At 36.2% G+C, this 12,325-nt stretch overlaps 1 protein-coding gene across 1 annotated transcript in view; it reads right to left on the minus strand.

Annotated features, from left to right (window-relative positions):
- The window catches only part of ESR1 (estrogen receptor 1), a 246,892-nt gene that overhangs the window by 139,575 nt on the left and 94,992 nt on the right, over positions 1-12,325 (minus strand). Inside the window, exon 5 of the mRNA XM_065888506.1 lies at positions 6,552-6,887. Within this exon, the coding sequence (XP_065744578.1) occupies positions 6,552-6,887 (336 nt within the window). The remainder of the gene's footprint in view (positions 1-6,551; positions 6,888-12,325) is intronic.

The following is a 12,325-nucleotide window of genomic DNA, read 5'->3' on the forward strand; positions in this document are numbered from 1 at the left end:
ATATAATATTTGCAAATAATTATGCACCCAAAATAGGAGCACCTAAACACATGAAACAAATATTAACAGACCTGAAAAGAGAAATAGACAGCAATATAACAATAGTAGGGAAATTCAATACCCCACTTTCAACAATGTGTAGATCACCCACACAGAAAATCAATAAGGGAAATATTGGACTTAAACTATGTATTAGACCAGATGGACTTAACAGACTTTTCATCTAATAGCAGCAGAAAACACATTTTTCTCAAGCACACATGGAACACTCTCCAGGATAGGTCATATGTTAGAACACTAAATAAGACAATAAATTTAAGAAGATTGAAATCATATAAAGTATCTTTTCCAACCACAATGGTATGAAACTAGAAATCAAGTACAAGAAGAAAACTTTAAAATTCACAAATATTTGGAAATTAAACAACATGCTACTGAAAAACAAATGGGTCAAAGAAAAATCAAAAAATACCTTGACACAGATGAAAACTGAAATAAAATATACCAAAACTTACAAAATACAGCAAAGCATTCTAACAAGGAAGTTTACAGCTGCATTAAGAAAAAAGGAAAGCACTCATTACATTGAGAAAAAAAGGAGCTCAAATTAACAACCAGTTTTACATCTAAGGAAATATAAAAGAAGAACAAAGTAAGCCAAAACCTGGTAGAAGGAAGTAAATAGCAAAGATTAGAGTGGAAATATGAAATCAAGATTAAAAAGACAACAGAATAGATCTTTGAAACTAAGAACTGTTTTTTTGAAAAGATAAACAAAATAGACAAACCTTTAGCTAGATTTACCAAGAGAAATTAAAAAAAGATCGCAAATAAATAAAATCAGAAATGAAAGAGGAGACATTATAACTGATAACACAAATACAAAGGATCATAAGAAACTACTATGAATCATTATATGTCAACAAATTGGAAACAAGAAGAAACTGTTAAATTCCTGGAAATACACAAGCTACCAAGGCTGAATCATGAAAACAGAAAATCCAAACAGACCATTACTAGTAAGGAAATCTAATCAGTAATCAAAAACATCCCAACAAAGACGAATCTAGGACCAGATTGCTTCACTGGTGGATTCTACCAAACACTTAAAGAAGAATTTCAAACTGTTCCAAAAATTAGAAGAGGAAACACTTCCAAAATCATTTTATAAATCCATCATTACCCTGATACCAAAACCAGACAAGGACACTACAAGAAAAGAAAATTACAGGTCAGTATCCCTGGTGAACATAGATGCAAAAATTCTCAACAAAATATTAGCAAAGCAAATTCAACAATACATTAAACGAATCACACACCATGATCAAGTGAGACTTATTCCAGGGATTAAAGGATGGTTCAACATCCACAAATCAATCAACACACAACATTAACAAAATGAAGGATAAAAACCATATGATCATCTCAATAGATGTAGCAAAAGCATTTGCAAAATTCAACATCCATTCATGATAAAAACTCTCAACAAAGTGGGTGTAGAGGAAACATACCTCAACATAATAAAGGGCATACATAAAAAGCCCACAGCTAACATCATACTAAACAGTGAGAAATTGAAAGTTTTTCCTCTAAGATCAAGAACAAGACAAGAGTACCCTGTCTCACCACTCCTAATCAACATAGTACTGGGAGTCCTAACCACAGTAACTAGGTAAGAAAAAGAAAAAAAAGGCATCCAAATTGAAAAGGAAGAAGTAAAATTGTCTCTATTTGCAGATGACATGACATCAAACATAGAAAATCCTAAAGACTCCACCAAAAAACTATTAGAATAAATTCAGTAAGGTTGCAGATACAAAAGCAATATGCAAAAAGCAGTTGCATTTCTATATACGAACAACAAACTATCAAAAAGACAAATGAATGAAATGATCCTATTTACAACTGCATTAAAAAGAATAAAATACCTAGAAATAAATTTAGCCAAGGAGGTGAAAGATTTGAACACTGAAAACTATAAGACATTGATGAAAGAAACTGAAGATGGTACAAAGAGATAGAAAAATATTCTATGCTCATGGACTGGAAAAAATAATACTGTTAAACTGTCCACACTACCAAAAACAATCTGCAGGTTCAATGAAATTCCCATCAAAGTCTCAATAGCATTTTTTACAAAAGCATTTAAAAAATCCTAAAATTTTATGGAACCACAAAAGATCCCAAATAGCCAAAGCAATCATGAGAAAGAAAAACAAAGCTGTAGGCACCAGTGTCACATTTCCTGATTTCAAACTATATTACAAAGCTATAGTAATCAAAACAGCATGGTATTGGCATTAAAAAAAAAAAAAGTAGATCAAGGGAACAGAATAGAGAGCCCAGAAATTAACCCATGCATATACAGTCAACTAATATTTGACAAGAGAATCAAGAATACTCAATAGCAACAGGATAGTGTCTTCAAAATATGTTAGGAAAACCGGATATTCACATGCAAGAGAATGAAACTGGACCCCTATCTACACCACTCACACACATACACACACAAAATCAATTCAAAATGGATTAAGGACATGAATGTAAGACCTGAAACTATAAAACTCCTAGCAGAAAACATAGGGAAAAAGCTCCTTGACATCAATCTTCGCAATAGTTTTTTTTGGATTTGACACCAAAAGCAAAGGCAACAAAAGCAAAAATAAACAAGTGAGACTTCATTAAGAAGTTTTTGCATAGCAAAGGAAATCATCAACAAAACAAAAAGGCAGCTTACCAAATGAGAGAAAATATTTGCAAATCATGTATCTGATAAAGGGTTAATATGAAGAGCACATATAGCAAAAAAAAAAAAAAAGAAAAAAAACCCCTATGATTAAAAAATGGGCAGAGGAACTGAATATACATTTTTCCAAAGAAGATATACAAATGCCAATGGGTACATAAAAATATCCTCAACCAATCATCAGGGAAATACAAATCAAAACCACAATGAGATATCACCTCACACCTGTTAAGTTGGCTATCATCAAAAAGACAACGGATAATAACTGTTGGTGAGGATGTGGAGAAAAGGGAATCCTGTATACTGTTGGTAAGATTGTAATCTTGTGCAACCACTGTGGAAAACAGTAAAGAGTCCCCCCCCCCCCAAATAATGTAGAATTACCATAAGATCCAGCAATCCCATTTCTGGGTGTATATCCAAAGGAATTGAAAACAGGATATCAAAGAGATATCTGTAGTCCCATTCATTTCAGCATTATTCGAATAGCCAAGATATCCAATATATGGAAATGAACCAAGTGACCATCAACAGATGAATGGATAAGGAAGATCTGATAAATCTATATCTACATAGACGGGCTTCCCTGGTGGCGCAGTGGTTGAGAGTCCGCCTGCCGATGCAGGGGACACGGGTTCGTGCCCCGGTCTGTGAAGATCCCGCATGCCGCGGAGCGGCTGGGCCCATGAGCCATGGCCGATGAGCCTGCGTGTCCGGAGCCTGTGCTCCGCAACGGGAGAGGCCACAACATTGAGAGGTCCGTGTACCACCAAAAAAAGAAAACAAAACAAAAAATCTATATCTACATAGATATATAATGGAATATTATTCAGCTACAGGAAAGAAGGAAATCCTGCCATCTGTGGCAACATGGATGGACCTTGAGGGTATTATGCTACGTGAAATAATCCAGTCAGAAAAAGATTAACATTGCATGGTATCACTTATATATGGAATCTAAAAAAAAAAAGTCAAATTCACAAAAAGAGAGTAGAGAAAAGTGGTATCCAGGGTTTAGAGGATGGGACAAATAGGGAGAGGTTGGTTAGAGTATAAACTTTCAGCTATAACATGAAAAAGATCTGAGGAGCTAATATAAGACATGGTGATTATAATTCAAAACGCTGTATTGTATAATGGATTTGCTAAGAAAGTAGAACTTAAATGCTCTCATCAGAAAAAAAAAAGTAAATGTGTGAGGTGATGGATGTTTAATCAACTAGCTGTAGGGAATCCTTTTATAATGTCTAAGTATATCAAATTACCATAATGTACACTTTAAATATAATTTTGTCAATTATACTCCATTAATGCTGAAATTTTTAAAAAATGAAATCAATTCACAATCTCTGTTATACTGATAGCCATCTGAGGATATCCAAATGTTCTACGCAGGTTTTTGTATCATACAGCTAATTCCAGGTACTTCTACAACTGCTTTCTTACTGCCCTTCTTACTAATGATGTTTTCTATTCCCTCTATATTAAATTATTATTATTCTCAAACTGTGACCATATAAATGTAATATTGTCTATATTAGATTTTCGGTGTGAACTATGTTTTTAATGACAGAGAGTATTTGGATACAAAAAAGCTTTTCAAAATGTGACTTTGTCAAATTTCTGAGAAGCTTGACAATCATCTTCAAAGATTCCAGAGGACATTTTTTTCTTCCCTCATTTTTCATCTTTTTAAAATCAATGACTCTTTTTATTCTGCTTGGTCAGACTACTAGGCTTTTGATTTACAACAGCTATATTCCAATAGCATATATATAATTTCATTTTTGCCTTTATAATTATTATTTTTTTAAACCATCAAGTAACAAGATACAGTTTGGTCCAAGGATTTTGGAATCATTCAGGCCTTTTAAACTAATATAATCAAGTTATAGGGTGGTTTTGCTACACATCACATTATCATAAATTTGTTTAGTTCTGCGTTTAACAATGGGATGGCTAACCATGGACGTAATATTTTCCTTCCCTTGATTTCCAGCTCCATTTTATTCCTAAATTCAGAAGATTATTGCCATGACATTTTCATCCACTGGTAATGTATTTGAATTTAGTTCTCATTGTTTCAAATGCCCTTCAAAGTTTTATAATTATAAAAATGTCATGATGGAAGTCTACTGATAAGTATGAAAAATATATACTTGACTTCAACAGTATTCTAGAACTAGTATTACCAAAACTTCATTCAGGAAAATATACGCTTATAGGACAATAAAACTTAATAGTAACTAGAGTTGGCTCTCAGGGATATGACCCTTAGTTGTTCGTTTGTTTTTTCCTCTTCTCCCAAAGTATTTTTTTAAACAAAGGCAATAATAAATATAAAGATAAAACCTATAACCACATTACATGTAAATTCCAATATTTACTTATGGATCTGCTTCACATGGGAATGCTAAGGTAGGTAAGTGCTCATTAAAACTCCTAATTCCAAAGATGGCTGGGAATTTTTATTTGCCAGTTGGACTGAGTCTGAAATCTAAATATGCCTGTTAATCCCCATGTTTCCATGTAACCCAACCTCTGCTACCTAAATAGATGCCCTCTACCAAGTTTGGATCACAACATTGCTGGCTCCTTATTCAAAGGACCACATGTTCATATGTTAAGAAATGCAAATACATGAACCAGTATCTAAGGCCAGATACATGTTTTTCTTGGCCTATAATAGATCTCTAAAATGCAAGTACAAAACTCCACATTTATTTAGTTTAATAAAAAAAAGTCCCCTGCTTCATAGGTAATAATTAACTTAATCTATTAAAAGAGAGCAGACAAGACAATCGCTGTCCAAATTCATTACTCGTTTGATCTATAAGCCCAGAAAAAAAGATTTAACTTCCTCTTGCCTTGGTTCATCTACGTTAGCTCCTGAATGGATATGATGGGGCATGGAAGAGGTCATTTTCTAGTCTTGTTTCCATAATAACTAGAGTTCTTCTCCCTGAACAACAAGAGCAACAGTCAAGTTTTACAGGAACACCAGTTCTGAGAGTATCAACTGAAGGACCAAGTATCACTTCAGCCACTGTCATCTTTCTACAAGCTCCTCTCAGGGATGAGAACTTAATTTATTTTTCTATTGTATTACCTTTGTCCTACAATATTAAGACTAGACAGTTGAATGAATAAGTGGCATTCAGTAAAAAAAAAAAAAAAAAAAAGATTGATGATTCATAATTTAGGTGTTTTGAAGAAAAATCCTCAATATTAAAAATTTATAGGGCATAGATCACTTAGTGTTAAAAATTTCTGCCACTGTGAACATATAATATTAAATGCATTTATTACCTAGAGTCCACCCCCAATTTTTTGGTGAATACCGGTGGGTTAAAAATGTCAGATTAAAGACTTTCATCATCTAGATTTTGATTTCAAAAGATTATATCCTGGGCTTCCCTGGTGGCGCAGTGGTTGAGAGTCCGCCTGCCGATGCAGGGGACGCGGGTTCGTGCCCCGGTCCGGGAGGGTCCCACATGCCGCGGAGTGGCTGGGCCCGTGAGCCATGGCCGCTGAGCCTGTGCGTCCGGAGCCTGTGCTCCGCAACAGGAGAGGCCACAGCAGTGCGAGGCCCCCGTACCGCAAAAAAAAAAAAAAAAAAGATTATATCCTAACTTCCAGGAGAATTACAATGTAGGGATACTGAAAAATTTTAACCAATTCTGATGTAACCTTGAAACCAATCAGATAACAAACTATTTTTTCCCACTGTTTCTCCCATGATACCGCAACCAGTTCAAGAATAGTTAATGGCTCTGAAAAAAACAGTCGAACTTTGTGTTCTTACCTGGCACCCTCTTTGCCCAGTTGATCATGTGGACCAGCTCCCTGTCTGCAAGGCTGGTCAGCAAGCCCATCATTGAAGCCTCACTGAAGGGTCTGGTAGGATCGTATTCGGAGTAGATTATGGGGGGCTCAGCCTCCAGCAAGGCACTGATCATCTGATCGGCTGTCAGGGACAAGACGGGGCTGTTCTTCTTAGTGTGTTTAATCAAGAGTGGGCTCGGCCAAAGGTTGGCAGATCTCCTGTCTCCAGAGGGCTCCGCTTCGTTCCTGCCCTCCCCATCATCTCTCTGGCGCTTGTGCTTCAACATTCTCCCTCCTCTGCGGTCTTTCCGTATCCCTGAGAACATACGGGAAAAAAAAAGTTTATTCTTTTTCTCATATAAACTTTCACACTAAAATCATCTTCAATGCTAACAACGCTTTATTCTATTTGAGGAAAGAGTTTGGGGCACAGTTGTGCTGGTAGGCGTTTAACAACCAGCTGTCCATGAGAAAAAAAAAAAGGCTTTGATTTGTAGCATTCACCAATTTCCATGGTGTAACTACTCCCATTTCCGTGGCAAATTTCAAGCTAGTTGTCTGAGATTAAGCATCATACAAAACTCCTGAAAAGTTAACAGTAAGCTTTTGTGAGCCAGTACAAGCTGGTCTAACAAGCCATTGGGGTGTGTGTGTGTGTGTGTGTGTGTGTGTAAGAGCTGCTGTAAAAAGGACACGATAATAATTATTCTTGAAATATGGCTTATATCAAAGATTGCTTCTGCTATGAATATTCTTTCAACAGTAAATTAAAAAGGCGTCTTTAAAAAAGCATTTAATAAACATCCTTATCATCCAACTATACCTCTTTATGGAAGACACTAAAGAGGAATGATTTATCCAAAACGTATCTGACAGCCTCTGGATCCTATAGGTGTTCGGTCAGTCTTTCATTGCTACTAAACTGTACCTCACCACCTGAGGAATTGACCCACAATCCTCAACTTGTTTACTTGGTTCTAAGACTGACACAAATGTATTTCTATTTTCCTGATACAAAAGTTTTTAAATAGTTGAAAATAGTTTCCCCCCAAAGATTTACCAGCTGTGGTTCCCACTAACTAAATTATAGGGCAGGGGAGACTCCACTCTCTTTTGCAGAGACTCTGAGGTTTGGCTCAGCATCTTAACCTGGAAAAGGCCAGGCTGTGGTGCTGAAATGTATCAGCAGAAACAAATATTTTAAAGGACAAAAATGATCACTAGCTTCCATAGTTTCAAAAACCGTAATCTTTTCAAAATATGGCAGATAGCAGCAGTTCTTAGATTTATATAAAAGAAATAATCATTTTGGTAAAAAGTTTATACAATTATTTTTCATATTAAAGACATGAGAAGTCAACATTCTTTATAACATATTACCTGTTCTCTTACTCGAAATGAAGAACTAATGTCAGAACTTTGTTCTATTTCGTTCTAATTTGTCAAGGTGTTTGAACAAATGTGCGGTGGTGAATTTTTTATGTATAGCTTGTATTCTTTTAGGTCTAGATTAGATATGTTAGATGATACTAAAAATATAATGAAGCCACAACCCTTCCTATTTGTTCAGTATTAAAATAAGCATTTCCCAGAACTCTTGGAATAAGTAACAATTGTAAAGATTATTATCACTAACATGCACTGAGCACTCACCATGTGCTTAAACACTTTAATATACACTTTACATGTGAGCATTTCACAACTAATTTAGTCCTCACGATACTCTTGTAAGGTAAATACTACAAAACCGCTGCTTTAGAAAGGTTAATGAACTTGTCTGAGACCATTCTCTATTAAGTATGATGCAAGATGATCCGAGCTCTGAAATGAAGGTTTTTTTTTTCCAGTTAACAGTTTTAAAAGTGTATCCAACAAAGTCGACACATATAAGGATACCTAGAAGTAACATAGTAAAGAAATAAAATGAGAAGAATCGTTGTTTCTGACCAATTGTTGTCCACAGTCAGACATTTCAACTCTTTCGCTGCTAGATATGCTAACGAGAGTATAATATCTGAACTGGGGAAGGTAATACAGCCTACTCTCAGCTCATCAGAGCACACCTGGAGCATCACACAGTACTGGATGCTGCAGAGACAAGCAAAACAAATCCATTCAGAGGAACTAGGATGGGGAGGAGATGTGACATAGGTCACATGGAGAACCACTGAGGAACTGAAAGGGGTTAGCCAAGAGAAAAAAAGACTTCGAGGAAACATGAGTGTCACCTTCACATGGGCTATACTATACAAAATGGCATTATGGTCTGAAGGTTTGTGCCCCCCCCCCAGATTCATATGTTGAAATCTAATCCCCAATGTGATGGTATTCAGAGGTGGGGCCTTTGGGAGGTCATTAGGTAACGAGGGTAGAGCCTTCATGAATGGGATTAGTGCCCTTATAAGTAGAGGCCAGGGGGCCAGCTTACTTTCTCCACCCTGTTAGGATATGAGAAGACAGCTGCCTACAAGCCGGGAAGCAGGCACTCATCAGACACCAGATGTGCTGTCAAGCTTGGACTTCCCAACCTCCCGAACTGTGAGAAATAAATGTTTGCTGTTTAATCTATGAAGTCTATAGTATTTCTGTTATAACACCCCAAACTGACTAAGAGAGATAGATGGGTTCAACTTGCTCTTTCTGAGCCCAAAGGGTAAAATAGAAAAAATATGTGGAAACTATGAGTAGTTAGAGCTCACTGCAAGGAATCAGTTTGTAGGAGTCAAAGCTGACAACAAAGATAGAATTTGCTGCCGCAGGAAAGGATGTGTTAGATCACTGGAGGTTTCCAAGAATAGGCTAGACGAAGACTTTACAGGGGTGTTACCAAAGGCATTCAATTACCCAGTATTTGCACTACGTGACCTTCAATATACTTTCCATCCTGAGATTGTAGGACTCTCTGTTCTTCCATTTAGAATGTAAGACCAGTGGCCTTGGAATGAAAAACAGGAAAAGAAGATCGGAAGCAAAGAATTCCTACAGGTTCACATTTCTTAGGAAATTCTGAGGTCAGAATTTTGAGAGGATGATTCTGATTGTTAGTTATTTACCTACTTTGGGTGGGAACTAGGGTGAAAAAAATGCATTGTTCTTCAATATTAAACGGAGTATAACTCAAATACTCTTTGCTCCCCTACTCTATAACTTTATAAAGAGATAGAGAATGTGGACAGATCTTATTGGAAAGCTGCAGCATTCCAATAAAATCTTTTAATATTAGATCTACATGGAAAGATAGAAGCAAGTGACTTGAATAAAGAAGAAATGGTTAAAGGTGACATTGTTTACAGTAAGATGAAAGCAAGTTACCTGAGTAATCAAGTTATGACTATACACATACATTTTAACTCTTTAAAAATGAAACTTTATGTTATAACTGTAGTTTACCTTCATTTTAAAAGAGTTCCAAAACTAAGACAAGTAGATCGACGGTTAATGAAGCAAAACAAAACATAGTATTACCACCCACTTTAAAAGTTCCCAGCAATCATACTACAGACAATCTGATCTCCAGAAGAAGAATTTTAAACGCAATTCAGGTTCTAGGAGTGACAGTTATAAAAAACTGTTTACCAAAGTATTTGCTCTTTTCGTAAAAATTTGTTCAATACTTACAAAGTATATTCACAGATGATGCAGTGGGAAACAAAGATCATGTTACCCTCCATCAGGTTTTCAGCTTGGAGGGAGAAAGCCATGAATCAAAATTTATTCTGTTATTTGTGGAATGAATGCATTAGCTGCCCAAAACACTATGGAAGGGAGGGGGAGGTGCTAATCGGAGGAGACAAAGAAGGCTTCTCTAGGAGACAAAGTTACATTTGAGCCGATTCATGAGATTTCCTCTCTTGGAGAAATTTCAAAGCTGACTACTCAAATGGTTTAGGTATAGCACTACTTACAGCAGTGAGTTGAATCACCACACCACTTTGAGTCTCAAATATTTGATTCACGTTGTTGAACACAAGACAAAAATGTCCACAGGCTTGGAATGCAGAACAAGAAAACACAACCAGAGAGACGGAGGAAAGAGCTAAATATTTATAAAATCATCAATCGTCAAATAGGGTAAGGTAGATTCAATTAGCATTAACAAATATTTTCTTAAATTTACCCCTCAATGTTCCATATTTTTCAAATGTCAAAGCCTCTATAAAATATACAGACAGAACAAAAATAGCAAGTTGTACATACTGTGTGGCCGACTGCATGTGATAGGATGCCAGGGCACAGCTCAACGAGGAAAGCAACCATTTCTACTTGTAAGCAGTAATTGCCATATAAGTAGTGACATATCAGTGTCACTACCAGTGATGATATTGCATATTTCATAGTAGTTCAAAAAAAAATCAAACTGGAATTGAGTGGAACAGGTGAAAAATGGCCCAACTTCTACTATCTTAACCTAGGCTAAATGAGAATTGCAGATCACAACCAATAATTACAGCCTGTGTCACTATGGAATATACAGCCAGTTCCTAATTATATACAGTGATGGGGTATAGGAGTGGCATGCATAATTGAAATCCAAAGATAAATTAAAAAACTCATTCTATGCTCCCTACCAAGAATTTTTCCAGACAACGTAGACGGGTAAGTATTTTACTTAAGCTCAATTTCCTTTGTCTAAATTATTTTAACTATTTTGGTACCCGAACAAAAGTTCACAAAGCAGGGGGGAAGAAAAACAATTAGCTTAGATCATGCAAATATTAAACAGGCAGCCTCTTGACAGTCAAGATGTTTCTCTGTAACAAGTAGGACTTTGGCTTGTAACGCCATATAAACAAGATGTATTGTCATTCAGCTCCCCAAAATGTCATTTCCCAGAATGGTTGAGCACAATATTTAGCAGCGCAATGCAGATGTCATGTAACGGATATGCTAGTGTACAAACGTTATTAGCTCTCAAGTTGTGTCACTGATTAGACAAGAGTTGTATCACAGCAAATTTCTCTACATTCCTTTGAAAATTTCATAAGCTTACAATAATTCAGTGATTACCCTCAGGCTTGAGAAACAAACTCTCTCTCATCAAGCAAGCCCACCACACATGTGAAATGCCACCACTTTGAATTTTATGCCCTTGGGTTGAGCCTTCTCTAATACCCTGTCGCACTGTGGTAAGGATTTAGAAGCGGAGTATAGAACCTCTGCTTCATAATACTCAATGTGAATTTGAGGTCTAATCCTCAAATCCTCTAATCCTCAAACCAAGGTCTAATCCACTAGGAAGTGTTAATTTCAGGGAATTTATTAAACCAATAAGCACAGACCACTGGAATGAGAACAAAAGGGAGAGAGATGATGCCCAGGGGACTCTCTAAGATCCCTCAGGAATCTCTCTAAGGCTGCCTGGGCTTGGGGAGGTCTGTGGTAAGGTAGTGTAGGGGCTGAGCCCTGGCAGGGAGAAAGGGGCTGGGGACATATCCACTGCTTAAACAATTATGTCCTGGCCCTAAAATAAAAAGATCTGTCCTAATGCATCAAACTAGGAGTTTTGAAAGACTGCTTCTAATACTTGAGTTTATTTAATCATCCTTTTTTTTAAATTCTTTAAACTCTTTGGCTTGGTCATTATATCTTAGGAAAAATGAATATGCTATCTGAATATTCATCAATTAATAGAATTCATTGGCTTATTTGCTTCTAATGCATTCTGCTTTTTAAATTTTCTTTTTCTGAAATGATCTTTTTTCTTCTTAGTACCCTTTGCCTCTACAAAAAGCTACTATAACTTCAGTAAAGTTA

Source organism: Phocoena phocoena, chromosome 12, assembly GCF_963924675.1.
Source record: "Phocoena phocoena chromosome 12, mPhoPho1.1, whole genome shotgun sequence".
In the NCBI taxonomy this organism is placed as follows: domain Eukaryota; kingdom Metazoa; phylum Chordata; class Mammalia; order Artiodactyla; family Phocoenidae; genus Phocoena; species Phocoena phocoena.